Here is a 21,407-nt window from a genome sequence, read left to right on the forward strand (position 1 = left end):
AGGGGCTGCGGGTGCTGGTGAAAGCGGGGTGCATGCAGCAGGTGCTGGGTGCCTGCAGTATACACCTAGTGAGCAGGTGTCAGGTGCCTACTGTCTACATGATGTGTGTAGTGAGCACCTGCTGTGTAGAATACACGTCAATCACCTACTCTCTAGCACACATACGTGCTGCACCTCCTGAATACAGCAAGCGCACAAGGAGCATCTGCTGTGTATAAAAAGCAAGTATCAATAGCCCACTTTTTCCAGCCAGCCTCCTGTAGAAAACGAGCATTTACTGAGCACCTGCTGTGTATAGCAAGCATACGTAGAGCGCCTGCCATGTAAAGCGTGGGAAGCCCGCGTGGCAGCAGGCGCGGGGGTGGCTTCCTGGGGCGGCCTCTCTGGTCTGTCTGGCAAAGGGTCCTGTGCAGGGAAGGGCCTCAGCAGCTGGGGAAACGGGCGAGCGCTGCAGCGCCAGCGCGCAGTCCCAGAGCTGCTCCCAGGGGCCCCGGCGACAGCTGCCCCAGCGCGCCTCGGGCCTGACGACGCCCGCCCTGGGGAAAGCAGAAGCCCCGCCCCGGGGACTGGCCAGCACCCGGGGGGCGACCTGCAGCCGCTCCGCGGACCCCGACGGCGGGGGCGGGGGTGTTCGGGGGGACAGGGGCTGTTGCGGACCTCAGCATCACCGGCCAGTGAAGCGTTGCCAGTGGCAACGGCGGCAGCGCCTGCCCGCGGGGGCGCCGTCCTCGCGTGCTCGGGGCCCTGCTGCTCCCGCGGGGCACCTGCGGGCACCTGCGCTGCCAGGCTAGCCCCGCCTGCCCTCCCAGCGGGCGCGCACACAGCCAGCGCTCAATAACCGCGCGGCAGCAGCACTCGCATGGAGCGGGAGGGGGCAGGGAGGCGCCTGCAGCATCCACCGCGGACGCCCGGCAGCTGCACTGATTGAGCACCGACTGGATGCAGGAGCTGCCCTGCGTGGCCGGTCCCCGCAGCAGCCCGAGGCGCTGCCGGCTCTCGACACGGAGGCCCAGGGCCCCGGGTGCACGGACGGCCCTGCGGGGGGCTCGCGCCGCTCTGCTACCTCCCCCCGCAGGCCCCGGGGGGCGGGGGCTGCGCATAGCAGGGGCTCGCCCGCCGCCCACCTCGCGCAGCGGCCCGTTGAGCTCGCCCAGGATGCTGTCCTCGTCGAACATCTTGCCCTGGTAGCGGTGCTCGTAGTAGTCGTGGATCTTCTGGCGGAAGTCAGCGGGCAGCTTGTGGAAGGACATGTACTGCTCCACCTGCTTGTACTGTGGGGGGGGGGGCGGGTCAGTGGGGCGGCCAGGACCCGGGGACAGGGGTCAGCGGGGCGGCCTCGACCCCGGGGCAGGGGGGCGGGGGTGTGAGGCAGGTCAGCGGGGCGGCCAGGACCCGGGGACAGGGGTCAGCGGGGCGGCCAGGACCCCAGGGCAGGGGTCAGCCGGGGCGGCCTGGATCCCTGGGGGAGGAGGTGGGTCAGCGGGGCGGCCAGGACTCGGGGACAGGGGTCAGCCGGGGCGGCCTGGATCCCGGGGGGAGGAGGTGGGTCAGCGGGGCGGCCAGGACCTGGGGACAGGGGTCAGCCGGGGCGGGGGGGGGGGGGCGGTGTGAGGTGGGTCAGCGGGGCGGCCTGGATCCTGGGGGGAGGAGGTGGGTCAGCGGGGCGGCCTGGATCCCGGGGGGAGGAGGTGGGTCAGCGGGGCGGCCAGGACCCTGGGGGGGGGCGGCGGGGGAAAGAGGGTCAGAGGGGCGGCCTGGACCCCGGGGGGCGGGGGGAGGGGGTCAGCCGGAGCAACCAGGACCCCAGCCCGGGCCTGGCAGCTTGGCCTCCAGCCAGCCCGCCGCCCGGCCCCCCCGCCAAGCCGCCGCCGGCGCAGGGCGCGCTGCCAGGCCCCGCCGTCCCCGCTTCCGCCCGCCCACCCCGCGCAGCTGCCCTGAGCTCAGCGGACCCCGTGACGGCGGGCGGGTGGCGGCACCAGCTCACTTCTGTGCGTGCCTGCGGCTTCCGGGCGGGTGCTGGCTGGCACCGCTGGGGGGGTCCGGAGGGTCCGCGTGCCATTGCCCATGAGGGGGAAACTGAGGCACGGTTGGCAAGCAAGGCCAGACTCCGGGCAGGACACCCCCCCCAAGTGGCCCACACTGGCCTTGAGGAAATTGTACCCGCGGCAGTGGGGTGGGGAGGGGTGGGGGGAGTGGGTCACGTGCTCTCTCTAGAAACTCCCTCGATGGGCCCTGCCCAGGCGTGTCCTTAACTGACCCCAGATTGGGACTCGGGGAGGCGCCTGCCCTGCCCCAGTGGGACCACAAAGCCTCCCGCCCCCCGCCCAGCCCCCGCCCGCAGACCCCCCCCACCTGCCCTGCCCCAGACCCACCCCGCAGGCCCCTCCCCCCACCCGTGGGCACAGCCGCCCCGGGGGGCCCCGCGCCTCGGCCCTGCCCTCGCAGAGCCGCGGGCGCCCTCGCACCTTCTCCTGGTACTGGCGCCTGGAGGAGTCGAGCGACTGGATGAGGGCGGTGGCGTGGCCGATGAACATGGCGTAGCAGGTGGCGCCCACGATCATGCTGAGCATCGTCAGCCAGATGTCCGTCAGGCTCTCGGGCGCCTGCCGCCCGTACCCGATGCACAGCATGTGGCTCATGGCCTTGAAGAGCGCGAAGGAGTACAGCTCGCTCCACGAGTGGTTCTGCAAGGCCGCGGCGGGTGGGTGCGTGTGCCTGCAGCCCCCGCCTGCCCCGGGAGCCCGGCGCTGAGCTCCCCGTGCCCGGGGGCAGCCAAGAGGAGCCAGCCACCCTCGTCCCCCCAACGAGAAGCCGAGGCTCGGGGGCGCCCTGCAACCCGCACGTGGCCCCTGCCAGGAAGCATGGGGGAGGGGGCTGAAGCTGCCGTCCCTCTTCGCTTGGGGGGAAACTGAGGCCCAGAGGGGAGGGGAGGGCCCTGGGGACTCGGTGCTCCCACCCCTGGCAGCTCCTGGCCATGGTCTCCTGGACCAAGAAGGCGTCAGAGTTCCACAGGCTTGGGACGCTGAACACGCCCGAGGGCAGGGAGGGACGGAGGGAGGGACAGTGCAGCCCCGAGGGCAGGGCACAGCCCCCCGAGCTCTGAGGGTCCCCGATGGGCTGGTGTAAGTAGTCATCGGTGGAGGGGCCGCCTTGAGCAGGGACCACTGCCCCAGCCCTGCATGGCCAGCGAGGGGGCTCACACCGTGCCGTGGATGGACACGGGGGGGGGGCTCACACCGTGCCGTGGATGGACACGGGGGGGGGCTCACACCGTGCCGTGGATGGACACCCGGGGGGGCTCACACCGTGCCGTGGATGGACACGGGGGGGGGGGCTCACACCGTGCCGTGGATGGACACGGGGGGGGGCTCACACCGTGCCGTGGATGGACACCCGGGGGGGGCTCACCACCGTGCCGTGGATGGACACGGGGGGGCTCACACTGTGCCGTGGATGAACACCCGGGGGGGGCTCACACCGTGCCGTGGATGGACACGGGGGGGCTCACCACCATGCCGTTGATGGACACCCAGCAGTCGTGCGGGAAGTCCTGCAGCATGGGCACCAGGAACTGCAGGCAGCCGTCCCAGTGGCACAGCAGCAGCATCATGCTGATGAGGTTGCAGATGCGCATCACGGCGCTGGCCAGGTCATAGGTCATGTGGAAGATCTGCGGGGCGGGGGGGGGGGGGGGGGGGGGGGAGGGGGGTCAGGTCCGGCGGCTTCCATCCCACACGCACCCGCCAGCTTGCTCCGTGAGCTGCCCAAGAACCCCATGAGGCGGCCCCTCGCTCCCCCACTGCCCACTGCGAGCCCTGGTTGGCGAGGGTCCACGTCAGCCCTGGCTCCCCACGGCCACAGCCTCGTCCCCCTCCCCCGCCCTGCGTGCTGAGCCCCGCCCCTTTGGCTGCGGCCCCGCCCCTTTGGCTGCGGTCCCGCCCCACGCCTGGAGCCCCCGCCCCTGCGCGCTGCGGTCCCGCCCCTTTGCCTGCAGCCCCGCCCTGCGCGCTGCGGCCCCGCCCCTTTGCCTGCAGCCCCGCCCTGCGTGCTGCGGCCCCGCCCCTTTGTCTGCGGCCCCGCCCTGCGCGCTGCGGCCCCGACCCTTTGCCTGCGGCCCCGCCCTGCGTACTGAGGCCCCGCCCCTTTGCCTGCAGCCCCGCCCTGCGTGCTGAGGCCCCGCCCCTTTGCCTGCAGCCCCGCCCTGCGCGCTGAGGCCCCGCCCCTTTGCCTGCAGCCCCGCCCTGCAGGCTGAGGCCCCGCCCCTTTGCCTGCGGCCCCGCCCCTTTGCCTGCGGCCCCGCCCTGCACGCCGCGGCCCCGCCCCACGCCTGGAGCCCCGCCCCTTTGTCTGCGGCCCCGCCCCGCGCCGCGGCCCCGCCCCACGCCTGGAGCCCCGCCCCTTTGCCTGCGGCCCCGCCCCGCGCCGCGGCCCCGCCCACCTCCTCCCACTGGTGGATGTAGCGGATGAGCCGCGACAGGCGCAGCAGCCGCAGCAGGCTGAGGATCTTGGTGAAGCGCACGATGCGCAGCGCGCGCGCCGTCTTGTAGACCTCGGAGTCGATGCCCTTCTCCACGATGAGGAAGATGTAGTCCACGGGGATGGAGGACACGAAGTCCACCACGAACCAGGAGCGCAGGTAGCGCCGCTTGATCTTCTCGGGGTCCAGCACGATCTCCGTGCTGTCCTCGAGCACGATGCCCGTGCGGAAGTTGAGCGCCAGGTCCAGCAGGAAGAAGGTGTCGGAGACCACGTTGAAGACGATCCAGGGCGCCGTGGTCTCGTCCTTGAAGAAGGTGATGCCCACCGGGATGACGATCAGGTTGCCCACCATGAAGAGCAGCATGGTGAAGTCCCAGTAGAACCTGCGGGGGCGCGCGCTGCAGCCAGCCCCGCCGCGGCCCGCCCCGCCCCGCCGCCACCGACCCAGGCTCCGCCCCGCCCCGCCCCCGCCGCCCCGCCCCGCCCCGCCCCGCCGCCCCGCCCCGCCCCGCCCCCGCCGCGGCCCGCCCCGCCCCGCCGCGGCCCCGCCCCCGCCGCGGCCCCGCCCCGCCCCGCCGCGGCCCGCCCCGCCCCGCCCCGCCCCCGCCGGCCCAGGCCCCGCCGGCCCCGCCCCCGCCCCGCCGCGGCCCCGCCCCGCCCCGCCGCGGCCCGCCCCGCCCCGCCCCCGCCCCCGCCGGCCCAGGCCCCGCCGGCCCCGCCCCCGCCCCGCCGCGGCCCGCCCCGCCCCGCCCCGCCCCCGCCGCCGCCCCGGCCCCGCCGGCCCCGCCCCCGCCCCGCCGCGGCCCGCCCCGCCCCCGCCCCCGCCCCCGCCGACCCCGCCGCGGCCCGCCCCCGCCCCCGCCCCGCCACGGCCCCGCCGCGGCCCGCCCCGCCCCGCCCCGCCGCGGCCCCGCCGCCACCGACCCAGGCCCCGCCCCGCCCCCGCCCCGCCCCGCCCCGCCGCGGCCCCGCCCCCACCGACCCAGGCCCCGCCCCCGCCGACCCAGGCCCCGCCCCCGCCGACCCCGCCGCGGCCCCGCCCCGCCCCGCCGCGGCCCCGCCCCCACCGACCCAGGCCCCGCCCCGCCCCCGCCGCGGCCCCGCCCCGCCCCGCCGCGGCCCGCCCCGCCCCGCCCCGCCCCCGCCGGCGCCCCGCCCCGCCGCGGCCCGCGCCGCCCCGCCCCGCCCCGCCCCGCCGCGGCCCGCCCCGCCCCGCCGCCGCCCCGCCCCGCCGCCGCCCCGCCCCGCCGCCGCCCCGCCCCCGCCGCGGCCCCGCCCCGCCCCGCCCCCGCCGGCCCCGCCCCCCCCGCCCCGCCCCCGCCGGCCCCGCCCCCACCGACCCCGGCCCCGCCCCCACCGACCCCGGCCCCGCCCCCGCCGACCCCGCCCGCGGCCCCGCCCCCGACCCCGCCGCGGCCCCGCCCCCGCCGCCCCCGCCCCCACCCCCGCCCGAGCCCACCGCCGCGGGACCCCAGCCCCAGCCCACCACCCGCGGGACCCCAACTGACCCCAGCCCACTGGACCCCAGCCCCAGCCCACCGCCCGCTGGACCCCAGCTAACACCAGCTACAGCCTAAGCCCACTGGGACCCCAGCCCAGCCTGAGGCCACTGCCCGCTGGACCCCAGCCTGAGCCCACCACCTGCTGGACCCCAGCTGACCCCAGCCCACTGGACCCCAGCCCGAGCTCACCACCTGCTGGACCCCAGCCTGCGCCCACTGCCTGCTGGACCCCAGCTGACCCCAGCCCAAGCTCCAGCTCACTGGACTCTAGCCCAAGGCCACTGCCTGCTGGACCCCAGTTCACCCCAGCCCCAGCCTGCCAGGCCCCAGATAGAACCCACTGCCCGCTGGACCCCAGCTGACAGCAGCCCCAACCCCAGCCCAAGCCCACTGGGACCCCAGCCCAGCCTGAGCCCACTGCCCACTGGATCCCAGCTGACCCCAGCCCCAGCCAGAACCCACTGGGCCCCAGCCCAAGGCCACCACCTGCTGGACCCCAGCTTACCCCAGCCTGCTGGATCCCAGTCCGAGCCCCACCGCCTGCTGGACCCCAGCTGACCCAAGCCCACTGGACCCCAGCCCAGCCTAAGCCCACTGCCCGCTGGACCCCAGCTGACCCCAGCCCCAGCCAGAACCCACTGGACCCTAGCCCAAGGCCACTGCCCACTGGACTCCAGCCCGAGCCCACCGCCTGCTGGACCCCAGCTGACACTGACACCAGCCCCAGCCCACCGCCCGCGGGACCCCAGTTGACCCCAGGGCACTGGACCCAGCCCAAGCTCACTGCCCACTGGGCCCCAGTTGACACTGACACCAGCCCCAGCCCCAGCCCAAGCCCCCTGGGACCCCAGCCCAGCCCGAGCCCACCGCCTGCTGGACCCCAGCTGACCCTAGCCCCCTGGGCCCCCAGCCCAGCCCACGCCTCCTTCGGGCCCAGCTCAGAACTTCCCTCCTTGAAGAAACACGAGACCTGGTGCAGCCCAGGAGGTCACTCAAAAATAGCTCGAATGATTCACATGATCTGAAAGGGACCACGGCCCGACACAAGGGTGGCAGGAAAAAAGCATCAGGGGACAAGAAAGGAGAATGGTGAGCGGCGCAGAGCCGAGGGCTGGAGCAGGGACACCTGGGGGGCGCAGGGAGCAAGCTGAGGGCTGGACGGACGGGACTGCGCGGCGGCGGCCCCCAACGCCAGCCCGAGCAGCGGGGCCTTCCGCGGAGCAGCAAGGTGGGCGGACGTCACCGAGAGGGCTTGGCAGCTGCCTGGGCACTTAGAATCAAACAGGCAGGAAAAGTGACCGCCGGCCCTTGCACCACCAGGTACACCCAGCACGGCTCCAAGTCCCTGCAGCCAATTCCAAACTTCCACCGGGAGGCTCGGGAGAGGCACAGCTTTCTACCCGGGAGGACACACGGACACAGCACATGGCCACGTGGACAGAGGCCCACCCCACTGCAATCCAGGAAATGTAAATCAGAACCACCGCAGAGAGGAAGTTCTGGTCGACCCAGTGTGGGGCACCTCAGGGGCCTGCCACCCAGACTGAACAACTACCAAAGAGGCGGGGCCTCTTCCTCAAAACCAGACAGCGGTTAAGGGTGCTGGAACCGGGCGGGCTGCGGCACGGCGGGGAGCGTGGGTGCCCTTGCTGGCCTCGCCCCTCCCCACGGAGCAGTGACCCCGACGCGCACACTGGGTGCCTCGGGTGGGGTGTCGACCTACGGGGTGAACGACCAGGAAACACCTCCCGGAACCCGCCCCCCCGGGCAGGAGCAGCTACAGCAGCGCGAGGAGCCCCTCGACCAAGCAGCCGGGGGCAGAGGTCACTCCCCAGAGCCCTGGGCAGGGGGCACTGGGGGGCCCTGGAGGCCTGAACACGGGCATTCCCGAGGCCACAAAGAGCACGAGCAGGACCAGACGTGGGCTCCGGAGAGACGCGGAGGGCACCTCGCGTTCGCCTCAGGCTGCTGCGCTCCACGGAGAGCGCCAGTCCAGGCAGAGCCGCTGCGGAGACCGGGAGAGGGGCTCTGCGGTGGGTCTCGTCTGTTACCTCCCGGCTCGCGAGGAAATCTCTGTCCTGTTGCTACTGGGATTCAAAGTCAAGGGACTAAACCCCAGAGTTAACACTTTAGAATGTTAAAATGCACAGCATGCAGCAGAAGATTACAAGACACAGGAACAGGAAACAGCCCATCCAAGGAACAAGGTAGAAGTCCAGAACCATCAACAGAGAGGACCAGATTGTGGACACACTGGGCAGAGACTTCAAAAAAAGAAAAGATGCTCAATATTCTCAAGGAGATAAAAGGAAAGAGAATTAAAGGATGTGAGAAAAACAACAAAGAAACAATATGGGAATCTCAGTAAAGAGACAGAAATTTATAGGAGCAAAACACATACTGGAGTTGAAGAACATATTAACTGATAAGAAAGAAGGTTTCAACAGCACACTGGCACTGGCAGAAAAAATAATCAGTGAATTAGAAGTAAATTGAAATGATTCTAGCTGAGGAACAGAAAAAGGAATTTTAAAAAGCGAACAGGGAAGCAGATGTGGTTCAAGCAGTTGGGTACCCGCCTACCATGGGAGGTCTCAGGTTTGGTTCCTGGTGTCTCCTAAACAAGACAAGCCAGACAGCAAACTGATGCAACAAGGAGATACAATGAGAGACACAACAAGCAGGGAGTGAAGGTGGCTCAAATGGTTAGGCACCTCCCTCCCACATGGGATGGTCCCAGGTTTGGTTCCCAGTGCCTCCTAAAAAAAAAACAAGCACACAACAAAACAGACACAGAGAGCAGACATCAAGTGCAATCAATGGGGGTGGGGAATAAATCGATAGATCTTTTAAAAAATAAATAAAAAGTGAACAGAAGCTAAGAAACCTGTGGGACACCATCAAGTTTACTGATATATGCATTTGGGAGCCCCAGCAGGAGAAGAATGAAAGGGGCAGAGAAACTATTCAAACAAATAATGGCAGAAAACTTCCCGGATTTAAGCAAAGAAATAAAGATGCACTTTCAAAACCCAACAAATCCCAAACAGGATAAACCCGAAGAGAACCACACCCAGACCCACAGCAACTGTCCAATGCCCAGGACAGACCGAGTCCTGGCGGCCACAAGGGAAAAGCAATGCGTCCTGTGCAAGAGAATCCCAGGAAGACGAAGTTCTGATTTCTCATCAGAAACCATGGAGGCAGGAAGTCAGTGGGAAGAAATATTTAAAGTGCTGGAAGAAAACAACTGCTAACCGAGAATTTGTATCTATTAAAAAATAAGGAAGCGCTTAACACATTCGAGGTAAACAGACGCTGAGGGACTTCCTCAAACTGAAAGGAAAGGACACTGGACAGTGGCTCAAAGCAGCCTAAACAAATAAAGGCATCCGTATGGGTAATCGTGGATACCTGTGCTATTTTTTTTTTTTTTGGTATATAGCTCCAAAATGCTACTACATAAAGTAATAATAAATCTATGGTTAGGAACAGAATATAAAGAGATATCATTTCTAACAAGTACAACAAAAAGATGGGCAGACATGCGCAGTGCTGATGCGTGCAGGGAGTGCCCTGCCATGCAGGGGTGTCCCCCGCATAGGGGAGCCCCACGCGCAAGGAGTGCACCCATAAGGAGAGCCGCCCAGCGCGAAAGAAAGTGCAGCCTGCCCAGGAATGGAGCCGCACACACGGAGAGCTGACACTGCAAGATGACACAACAAAAAGAAACACAGATTCCCATGCCGCTGATAAGGATAGAAGCAGTCACAGAAGAACATACAGCGAAAGGACACAGACAGCAGACAACTGGAGGGGGGCGGAAATAAATCTTTAAAAGTAAATAAATAAAAATAAAAATAAAAAAATAAAAAGATGGGCAGAGGGAGGCTATCAGAACAGTGTATGTGAACACCATTGAAGTTAGGCTGGTGTGAAATCAAATGGGACGGTTACAGATTTAGGGTGTACATTTAAGCCCCATGGTAACCACAAAGAAAATACATGAAAAACATATACAGAAGGAAATAAGAAGGGAGACAAAACAGTATTATACAAAATACCAAAAACCTATGAAAGGAGGCCTTAATGGAAGAATTGAGGAACATGCAAAGACCAAATAATACCATTAGTAGTTACTTTAAATGTAAATGGATTAAATTCTCCAGCCAGAAGGCAGAGCTTGGCACACTGGATAAAAAAGTATGACCCAACTATATGCTGCTTACAAAAGACTCACCTTAAATTCACAGACACAAGTAGGTTGGAAGTAAAAGGGTGGGAACTATATATATATACATTAGAAACCAAAAGAGTGGGTGTAGCTATACTAATAATAGGTAAAATAGAGTTTAAATAAAAAAGTTACAAGGGACAAAGGAATTCACTCTATATTGATATTCAGTCAATTCAACAGGAAGACTTAACATTTATAAATATTTTCCACCTAACAACAGAGCCCCAAAATATAAGCAGCAGCTATTGACAGATTTGAAGGGAGAAACTGATGGTTCTACGTGAATAGTAGAAGTCTTCAATACACCGCTTCCGATAACGGGTGGACACTGCAGAAGATCAGTGAGGGAAGAGCAGACGTGAGGACGCTCTAAACCGGCTGGACCTGACGGACCGACTCCCGCTTCACCCACAGCCTTCTTGTGAGCACACGGGTAATTCTCAAGGACAAACCATACCTTAAGTCACAGGACAAGTCTCAATAAATTAAAGACTGAAGTCATGCAATGCATCTTCTCCAGCCACAATGGAATGAAACCAGAAATCAATATCAGAGGGAGAAATGGAAAATTCACAAATAGACGGAAACTGAGCAATGCCCTCTTAAACAACCAAGGGGTCAGAGAAGAAATTATAAGGGAAATTGGGAAATATCTTGAGGCAAGTGAAAATGAAAACACAACACACTGGCATTTATGGGGTACAGCAAGGCATGGCTGAGCAGGAGATTTATAGCTCTAAATGCTTAAAGGAGAAGACATCTCAAATCATAGACCTAACCTCATAACTGGAGAATCTAGAAAAAGAAGAGCAAATAATAATAATTTAAAAATTAAAAAAAATAATAAAAAGAACAAAAATACATTTTAAAAAATTTAAAAAGGAAGAGCAAACTAAACTCAAAGTGAACAGAAGGAAGGAAAGAAAAAGATTAGAGCAGAGATAAATGAAAGAAAGAATTAAAAAGCAATAGAGAGAATCAACAACCAAAAGTTAATCCTTTGGAAAGAGCAATAAAATTGACAAACCTTTGACTAGACTAACAAAGATAAAAAGAGGGTGAAAATAAATAAAATTAGAAATGTGAGGAATGATATTACTGCCAAATCCACAGAAATAACAGGGACTTTAAAGGGGCGCTATGAGCTGCACCCAATAAATTAGACAAGCTAGATAAAATGGACAAATTCCTAGAAACAAACCACCTACCCTGACTCAGGAAGAAATAAAACCTCTCAACAGAACAAAAACAAGCGATAGAATCAGTCATCAAAAACTTCCCCAAAAAGGGAAGTGGACGTGGCTCAAGTGATCGTCTCCGCCTACGACACGGGAGGACCAGGTTCCATCCCTGGGGCCTCCTGGTAAGAAAGAGGAGAAAGCGTGCCCGCGCGGCGAGCCAGTGCCCGGGCAAGGGAGTCCCGCAGCAAGAGGATGACGCATCAACAGAGAGACAAGGGGAGAGTCAAGGTGCAGCGCAGCGGAGACCAGCAGCTGAGGTGGCGCAGCTGACGGGGAGCCTCTCTCCACATCAGGAGTCTCCAGGACCGAATCCCGGTGAATCCTAGAGGAGAAAGATGAGAAGAGAAGACAACACAGACAGCAAAAACAGCAGGGCGGGAGGAGGGGAAGGGGGTAAATAAGTAAATAAATCTTAAAAAAAAAATCACCTCCCCCAAAAGAAAAGCCCAGGGCCAGATGGCTTTACTAGTGAATTTTACTAAACATTCCAAGAATTAAAACCAATCCTGTTCAAACTCTTCCAAAAAATTGAAGAGAAGGGAACACTCCCTAAATACTTCTTAATTCAATCTATGAGACCAACCTCACCCTTATACCAAAGCCACAAGAAAAGGAAATTACAGACCAATATCCCTTATTATGGAGGCAAAGTATGGAGGCCAAAATCCTCAATAAAATAATAGCAACCTGAATCCAATAATGCATTAAAAGAATTCTACACCATAATCAAGTGGGATTTATCCCAGTTATGCAAGGGTGGTTCAACATAAGAAAATTAATTAATGTAATACATGAACAAATCAAAGGTCAAAAATCATATATCTCTATTGAGGCACAAAAGGCATGTGACAAAGTCCAGCATCTCCCCTTGATAAATACACACAGAAAACTAGAAATAGAAGGGGACTTTCTCAACGGGGTAAAGGGCATTTATGAAAACCACAGCCAACATCCTGCTAAGTGGCAGTGAGAACTTCCCTCTAAGATCAGGAACAGGACGGGATGGCCACTGTCACCGTTACGCAACACGGGACGTTCTAGCCAGAGCAAGTAGGCAAGACAAAGAAATAAAAGGCGTCCAGACCAGGAGGGAAGAAGTGAGACTTTCCAGGTGACATGATCCCTATATAGAGAAAACACTAAAAAACCCACAACAAAGCTAATTGAGTTAATAAATGAATTCAGCGATTCGTGTTGCAATTGGGGTACAAGAGCAACACCCCAAAATCAGTAGTGTTTCTATAATGACTAATGAACAATCTGGAAAGGAAACCAAGAGGAAGAAAAAAAAAACTCCATTTACCATAACAACTAAAGTAATCAAATATCTAGGAATAAATCTAAGCCAAGTTTTATACAGAAAACGACAAAACCCTGCTGAAAGAAATCAGCGAACACCTAAATAAATGGAAGGCCGTTCCATGCTCATGGGTTAGAATTCTACAGAAAGTCATGTACAGATTCAACATAATCTCTGTCAAGATCCCAACAGGCAGAAATGGAAAAGCCAGGCATCAGATTTGCATAGAAGGGTGAGGGGCCCCAAATAGCCAAAACCATCTTGAAAACGAAGCAGGTTGTTTTCTCACCCTTCCCTACTTAAAACTGACCACGGAGCCGAGCAATCAAAACAGCTAGGCCCAGAGACAGACGCGCAGGCCAGTGGGATCACGCTGAGGGCAGCTGACTGCGTTTTTTAAAGATCTATTATTTTTTATTTATTTCTCCCCCCGCCCCCGTTGTCTGCTCTCTGTGTGCTGTCTGTTCTTCTCTGTCTGCATTCTCGGCAGCACCAGGAATCTGTGTCTCTTTATGTTGCGTCACCTGGCTGCGTCAGCTCTCCATGTGCGCGGCGCCACTCCTGGGCAGGCTGCGCTTTTTTCATGTGGGCGGCTCTCCTTACGGGGCGCACTCCTTGCGCGTGGGGCTCCCCTATATAGGGGACACCCGTGTGGCGCGGCACTCCTTGCGCGCATCAGCACCGCGTGGGCCAGCTGCACACGGGTCAGGAGGCCCGGGGTTTGAACCCTGGACCTCCCGTGTGGCAGGCGGACGCTCCGTCGGTCGAGCCTCGTCCGCTTTCCCCGCTGGTTTTCAGCAAGGGCCCCGAGCCCACTCCATTGGGCCGGTATCATCTCTTCAGCAAATGGCGCTGGGAGAACGGACGTCCACAGGCAGGAGAATGAAGGCGGACGCCTGCCTCAGCCCACTTACAAGAACTAACCTCAGAATGGATCACAGACCTAAATATGAGAGCCCCATCTATAAAACCCCTCAAAGGAAACAGGGACTCGGCTTCAGGGCCTTGGGTTAGCCAGTGGTTTCTCAGACTTCACAGCAAAAGCACCAACTACAAAAGACAAACAGACACGGGGGACTTCACCAAAATCTAAAACTTGTACATGAAAGGACATTAGCAAGAAAGCAAAAGTACAACCCTCAGAATGGGAGAAAATATTTGGAAACCACTTATCTGATAAGGGTTAACATCCAGACTGCATAAAGAACTCCTACAGCTCAACAACAAAAAGACAAATTAACAATGAACAAATGGGCAAAAGACTTGAATGGACATTTCACCAAAGAAGAACTGCAGATGGCCGAAAAGCATGTGAAAAGGCGCTCGGCCTCGCCAGCCGCCAGGGGAATGCAAATCACAGCCGCCACGGGACGCCATCCCACCCGGCAGAACGGCTGCCATTCACTTAAAACAAAGCAAGCGCTGGAGAGGACGTGGCGAGGACAGGGCCCTCGTTCACTGCTGGTGGGGACGCGACACGGTGCCGCCGCGTGGAGGACAGGGCGACGGCTCCTCGGAAGTGAGTGCAGCGTCACCACGGGGCCGGCACCCCCACTGCCAGTGTCCACTCAGGAAGACGGAAAGCAGGGACAGGAAAGCAGGGACGCCAACCGGCCCGCGCACTCCCAGGTGCGCGACGGCGTGACGCCGCCAGCCGAAAGGTGGGAGCAACGCGAGCGCCCGTCCACGGGTGAACGGGGACACGGGACGTGGTCCTTCCACGCGGCGGGCCATGCGGCCGCGAAGAGGGACGACGCTCTGGTCTGGCGGGAACGTGGCGCGACCCTGAAGACGTCGCGCCGGGGGACGCCGCAGGACCCGACGTGGATGGAATAACTGGAAGAAGCAAATGCAGAGTCCCGGGGTGGAACGCGGCTCCCGGGGCCCGGGGCGGAGGGAGGCCTGGGGCAGGGCTTCCTTCCGGGGGATGGGAAGGTTTTGGTGATGGGAGCTCAGCCAGGCGGGAGGAGCCCGTGGAACCCAATATTTGAATGGGGTTAAAGCGGGAAATTTTCAGTTGTTACTAAAATAAAAATTATGTATTACAAAATAGACCCGTACAACACCACGTTACAATTATAATCACATTGTTTCATAAAACGTAACAAAAGGACCACACTCATGCAAAAATTTTTCTAATGAAAGAATTCCTTTAAAAAAACAATCCTTGGGGCTCTGGGGTCTCGGTGACGAGCAGGGAGCTCAGGACTGGGGTCTGAGCCGGCCCACCAGCAGGTGCAAAGGAGGGTCTTGAAATCCCAGCAAAGCCATTGGATTCGGCCGTTGAGGGCGCAGGGAGGAGCCCCGCTGCCCCCGCCCATGCCTGCGCTTCCCGGCTCTCCAGGCCCCTGTGGTCCCGCCCGCCAGCCCCCTGCCCTGTCTGCCTGGGTCCCCAAGCCCATCTAGTGAAGGTGCCATCACACGTGGACATGACAGTGCCCAGACGACCTTGGTGCTGCGGGAAGAGACTGAGGGTCCAAGGGGCTGAAGAGACATGCCCAAAGCTGCACTGATGAAGACTGGGAGCCCAAGAGGCTGTTGACAGCTCCCGGCTTCCGGTGGCTCCGTTGTTAAGGGCACCACGAGGAAAGAGCTATTAGCTCCGTGCCTGCTGGGTGACCCGGGCGTTCCACTTCGGGGAATTGGTCCCAAGGAAATCATCCAAAAGGAGGAAAAAAAATTAAAAGGCAATTTGTACCAAGATGTGCAGAGCCGCTCAGTCTGCGAGAAGCCAAGGCTGGCCCCGTTGCCAGGCCTGGGCGGCTGGGAGCGCGTCCGGCTGGCAGCGCCCACGGAGCTGCCCAGGGCTCGAGGGAGGGTCAAAACAGGACGCCCCCCTCGCCGGCCCAGGTCCCAATCTGGGGCGCTTGCTCCTCCCCGAGACACCAGGGGCCCCACCTGCCTGCGACCCCCTCCCCAAATAGGAGAGAAGAAGATGTTGGGGGCTCTGGAAACCACCAGGGGGGCCTGGAAACAGCTTAAATAGACACGCACCACGAGGGCATCCTGCAGCGAGGACCCGCCTGGCAGAGGAGAGGGCACCCGGCCTGGAAGGGGAGCGGCAGGAGGGCAAGGCCGTCCGGAGCCCTGCCCACTGCCCACTGCCCACTGCCCACGCCGTACCGGGAGCGTCCCCCAGGCCTCGGGCTGGGCCTGGCGCCCGTGTCCCTGGGAAGGACCCCGGAGCCCTCGCCACGGTGTGGCCTCGTCCACCCGCCCGGGGAAGGGCACAGGTGGGCCGGCTGGAGGCTCGGGCCCTCGGGCGGGGGCTGCGTTCTGCGGTGGGGGGCCCGACCCGGGGACACAGGGCGGCGCAGGGGGCGGAGGGGCCGCGGCCCCGGGGCTTCTCCTGGGGCCCCTGAGAGGGAAGCGCCCCGACCCCGCTCCAGGAGCCTCTGTCCACACAGGGGGTCACGGGCACCAGGCACAGGCTCAGGCCCCATGGACGTGCAGGCAGGGAAACTGAGGCTCACAGCCCGACCATGGGGCAGAGGAGGGAGGTGGGGGCTTCTGGGGGCAATTCCAGGGCGGCTGGGCTGGCAGTGGGGGTGGGAGAAGTGGGGGCCGAGCCCTGGACACCGGGCCGTGACCCCACGGGGTCGGAGGGCGCCAAATGCCCAGGACCGGATGGGGGTGGGCTGGGGGCTTCTCGGGGGAGGTGACACTGAGGCCAGAGCAGCCAGCCTGGCGGGGGTGGAGGGGATGCGGCAGGTGCGAAGGGCCTGGGACAGGGAGTGAGGGGAGGTGGGGGGCTCTGGGGTTGGGGGCTCTGGGGTCTGGGGGGAGCCCTGGGGTCAGGGGGCTGTGGGGTCGGGGTCCCCGGCATGTTCTGGTGAGAGGGGCAGCTGGGCGAACGTGCCTTGCGACATCTCGATGGCGGCCAGCGCAGGGAGGGGCGGGGCGCGCGGCGGGCGGCCTGTGGGGGGCCAGCTGCCCTGGGCCTGTGGCTCCCGCCCCCGCCCTGCCCCGCCCCTGCCTGCGCCCAGGGTGGGCCCGTGAGCTGGATAGAGGCTCGGCCAGTGAGACCCCCGGGGGCGTCTGCACGCGGCCCCTCCTCATCCTGGGGGCCAGGCGGGTGGGGGCCGGTGGGCAAAGATGGTGGCACGTGTAGGCGGGGAGAAAGGCGCGCCCGCGCCCCGGGCGACGTTAAGAGCTCACATGCGTGTGCGGGGCCCACGTGAGAACCTGCGTCTCTGGACAGACGCACATGCACGTGTGGACAGGCAGCTCCTCGAGGCGGCGGACGCAGCAGCCCCAGGCCCAGAGCAGGGACCCCACGGGCGACCGTGCGGCCGATCCCGCCGCCGAGACGTGGAAACGACCTGACGGCTACACCCGGCGCAGTCCACCTGGACAGGAAGGCAGGTCGTCCCGACATGCAACACGCGGACCCTCGAAGACATCCTGCTCCGGGAAGAAGCCAGACCCAAGGACAGAGCGGCTGTGCCACCGTTTATGGGACGTGCCCAGAAGAGGCAAGTTCAGGCACGAAGCAGCCACCAGGGGCTGGGGGGCAGGAGCGGGCCGGGGGCCGGTTTCTGCCCGTAGCAGGTGCTGAAGACGCAGCCCTGGGACTGGAACTCGCGCCCCTGGAGCCGTCGGAAAGGGTGACTGTTACATCTGCTCTTAGCACAACGCGAGATGTGGCAGGTTCACATAGATGCTCGTGTCCACAACCCACGTGTGTCCAAAGAGGTGGCCACGGCCCGCCACAGACGCGCCGCCTTTTCTGACCCGGATGGGACGTGAGTGGACGTGGCCCCTGCCCGGGAAGCCAGACCCGGCGGTGACCCCCGTGCGGGCTTGGGGGGTGACTTCCTGGTCTCTCCTTGTGTGAAGGGGGAGAAACCCGCGCCCCCCACGAGGCCGCCACGGTCCCAGGACCACCGCCACGTGGCCCCGCAGGCGGGTTTGCCGAAGCCTGGCTGCACCCCGCGCTCGGCGGTCTCAGATGGCAGCGCCGCGCCGGCCCCGCTGGCTGGCTGCCCGCTGCGGTCAACACGCGCCCGCCGCCCCGGGCAGTGCCAGCGACTACTCGGGAGGAGGGTCCTGAGGATTGTTCAGCTAAGGGCAGGGGCGCGCGGGGCGCAGGGCCGGGGGGCTGCGGCCACCGGGCGAGGAGCCGGGCCCCGGGAGAGGCGGGCGCGCTGCCGGAGCCGCCGGGAGGAGCCAGCCCTGCCGGCCTCTCCGTCCAGGATCTCCGGCTCCAGCCCTGGGTGAGAACCAATTCCTGCCTGCGGGGCCTTGGTGGGGCAGCCGCGGGCGAGGACGAGCCCGCTGGACAGTGTACCCCGCCCGGCCCCAGCTGGGCCCGTGAGCCCTCCGAGCTTCAGGGTCGGCGGGCGCCCGGACCCAAGGGGCGCAACTTCTCCCACCGCCTTCTGGAAATCACGCCTTCCTCACCGTCCCCACGCACAGGCCCGGTGCCCACCCAAGTTCTCACCTGGACTGAGCAGAGGAGGGCGGGGACCCCGACACAGGTGGGGACCCCAACACAGGCTGAGCTCCCCGAAACAGGTGGGGACCCCAACATAGTCTGGGACCCCAACACAGGCTGAGCTCCCTGACACAGGCGGGGACCCCGACACAGGCAGGGTCTCCCAAAACGGTCGTTCCTTTGCCCCCTCCCCAACTGCTCCCCCAAGGCCTGAGGATGGGGAGTGGGACACCCTGAACCTGACCTCCGGTCGTCTCCACCGGAAGCGGGGTCTGGCGGCCGCCTTGCCCCGCTGAAGCCGGTCCCTCCGGGGCCTCGCGCGGGCCGGGCCGGAGGCGCTGTCCCTGGTGCTGAGAAGGCGCCTGCTGCGCTCCCGGCGACTCACCGCCCGCGCACGCACACGCACGAGGCGGCCCGCCACCCAGACCTCACGGTCACACGAGTGACACCCGCACACGCACCCCGGTACAGACACACCCCTGGGGACACGCCCCCGCCCCGTGCGGGGCCCACCTGGCACGCCGGCCCGGGCAGAAGCACGCGCGTCCGCAGCTGTGCCCCCGGCCCCGCTCCGCGCCTGTCCGCGCACTAACCCGCTTCCCCTGACCCGCCGCGGCACAAGCACCGCGCACCCCTCGGTTGGCCCAGAGACCCCGGCACTCTCGGCGCCCGGGGCCCCCGCGGACCCGCGTCTCCCTCCCCGCGGCCGGCGCGGGGCGCAGAGGGGACCCCGGGGCCGCGCCGAGGCCGCTTAACCCCTCCCGCGCCGGCCGCGTCCTTCCCGGGCGCCCTTCCTCGCTCCCGCGATTCGCCCTCTCGGCCCCTCGGCGCCCAGCCCCCCGCGCCCGCCGCCCGGGGTGGGGGGTCAGGCTGCGGGGGGCGGCCGCGCGCTCTCCCCAGGGCGGGGCCTCGCGCGCCCGAGGTCACCCGGGGCCCGAGGGCACGCGCGCCAAGGACGGCGCGGGGGCGCGGCCCGCGCACCTGAAGTCGCTGTACGGGTGGATGATCCAGGCGCCCGCCGACTTGACGCGCTCCTGCTCGCGCTCCACCGCCTTCTGGCTCCCGAACATCCGCAGCGAGAACTTGTTGACGCCGGGCTGCAGGAGCGCGCCGAGCTGCCGCTGCAGGAAGCCGGCCTGGCCGCCGCGCGGCTCCCCCGCCGGGCCCGCCTCCGCGCCGCCCGCCTCGGCCGCCGGCCCCGCGCCCGCCGCGCCGCCGCGCGAGAACGACGCCTTGGGGCCCCGCGCCGCGCCCTCGGGCCCCGCGGGGCTGCACTGCGGCTCGCCGCGGCCGCACTCGCCGTTCGGGCTGCCCTTGGCCGGGCCCGCCGCGCCCGGGGTGCCGGGGCGGCCGCACGAGCTGTCGCGGCTGCGGAGCCGGGCCCGCGGGCCGGCCTCGTCCTTGGGCTCGGGGGGCGCCGCCTCGGCGCGGGCGGGCGCGGGGCCGGGGCCCGGGGGCGGCGCGGGCGGCGGCGGCGGCGGCTGCGGCTGGGGGGGCGCGGGCGGCGGCGGCGGCCCCGGCGCGGGGGTCGCGCCCGGGCTCTCCCCGGGCCGCCCGCCGCCCCCGCGCGCGTCCATGGCAAGGCGGCGCCGGGCAGTGCGGAGCGGAGCCGCCGCCGCCGCCGCCGGCCCGAGCCCGCGGGAGGGGGAGCGGGGGCGGGCGGGGCGGAGCCGCGGGGGGCGGAGCCGGGCCGCGGGGGAGGGGCGGGCGGGGGCCCCGCCTCTGCGCGCGCCCCCTCCCCGCGCGGCTCGCCCCGTCCCCGGGCAAGTGCGGCCGCGGGGGCGCGGGCGGCCCAAGGTCACGCGGCCGGAGGCCTCGGGGAGGCGCGCGGACCTCGCCCCGGGCGGGGAAACTGAGGCCCGCGACGCGGAAGGACGCGCCCAAGGTCACCGAGCTCAGCCGCCAGGCCGGGGCGCCTGTGCGCGCGGCCTCCGTGCGGGCCTCCCGCGTCTCCACCCTCCCCGCCGGTTTCCAGCTCGGTCCGCTGGCACCTGCCGCGCCAGCCCCTTCCTTTCCCACTGGCCTGACGATTTCCTTAATAAAAGGTTTTTTCCTTTTTCGCCAGGTCCTTGCTTGGTCACTGTGCCCGCCCTGCCAGAGGCCTTACAGAAAGGCCAGGGCTGGGGTGGCCTGGGGCGCCCAGGGTCCCACACCTCGGCCTCCCCCGCCCCCACCGCATCCGAGGACACTGAGGCCCAGGGCCTGGCCCTTGACCGCCCAGACCCCGCGGGTCAGTGTCGGGGCCGTGCGTGGTGACCCCCTCCACGCCTGCTGCCCGTGTGGAGCCCCCAGGAATGCCTGGCTCCCTGCCCCTCGGGTCGGGCCGTGGCTGTGCCCAGGGCTCTCTGCCCCCGGGGCTCTGGGGAGACACAAGGCCCTGCTGGGGCTGGGACGGGGTGCTTGGTGTTGGGTGACGGGGGCCCCGGCTCCCTGGCCTGGCTCAGCTGGAGGGAAGGAGGCAGGCCTGGACCCCAGGGCCCTCAGCCTTCCCAGCACTTGTGGCTAGACGCCCCGGGGGTTTGGGGGCCCTCTGCCCACCACGGAGAGTGGAGCGTGGACAGGCCCCTGCAGGCAGCAGGCCCTCTGTGAACGGGTGGACAGATGGACAGATGGCCGGGTGGCTAGCCCTGCCCACTGCATGTGCTCGTTCTCAGCGGGGGGCAGAGCCCAGACGACCCGCCCGGGCCAGGCTGTCCTGGCCCCTCCTGCCGCACGGCAGCCGGGTCAGCCCAGGCCGGCCGAGCCTCCCAGGGGTCCCCTCCGCTGTGCCCAGACGCGCGGCCAGATGGGCGGGCGGGCAGAGCAGCTGTCGTCCCAAGAGGGGCTGGTGGCGGCGGGCGGCAGTGCCAGGCTGCGGCCGCCCCGGGGCGGATGCAGATGCGTGTTCTGGTGAAGGGGCACCTTTTATGCTCATCCTGGGGGGTGTCGGGCCGGGCAGCCCGCCAGGGCCCCGGGGCGCGAGGCTGCGCGGGCAGGAGAAGGCCCGGCCCAGCCGCAGGCACCCAGGGCCCCGGCCCCTCGCTGGGCGCTGCCCGCCGGCCACCGGTGCGCTCTGCATTGGCGCTCGTCCGACTGCGAGCACCCGGCCCAGGTACCGGCGTTCAGAAGCGAGCAGAGCGCCCGGCTTGGCCAGGTGGCGCGGGCGGCCGAGCGGAGGGCACCGACGCTGCCCGGCCCCGCGTGAGGCTTCGTGTGACACCGCCCGGGAGAA

General features: G+C 65.0%; 1 protein-coding gene across 1 annotated transcript in view; it reads right to left on the bottom strand.

Annotated features, from left to right (window-relative positions):
* HCN2 (hyperpolarization activated cyclic nucleotide gated potassium and sodium channel 2) overlaps positions 1-19,773 on the bottom strand; it is a 22,971-nt gene extending 3,198 nt beyond the window's left edge. The window contains 5 exon segments of the mRNA XM_058282245.1: positions 1,125-1,271; positions 2,466-2,684; positions 3,509-3,670; positions 4,439-4,862; positions 19,178-19,773. Of these exon segments, the coding sequence (XP_058138228.1) occupies positions 1,125-1,271; positions 2,466-2,684; positions 3,509-3,670; positions 4,439-4,862; positions 19,178-19,773 (1,548 nt within the window).
* Between the last annotated feature and the right edge of the window lie 1,634 nt (positions 19,774-21,407).

The sequence above is a fragment of the Dasypus novemcinctus genome, chromosome 19 (genome assembly GCF_030445035.2).
Source record: "Dasypus novemcinctus isolate mDasNov1 chromosome 19, mDasNov1.1.hap2, whole genome shotgun sequence".
Taxonomy (NCBI): Eukaryota; Metazoa; Chordata; class Mammalia; order Cingulata; family Dasypodidae; genus Dasypus; species Dasypus novemcinctus.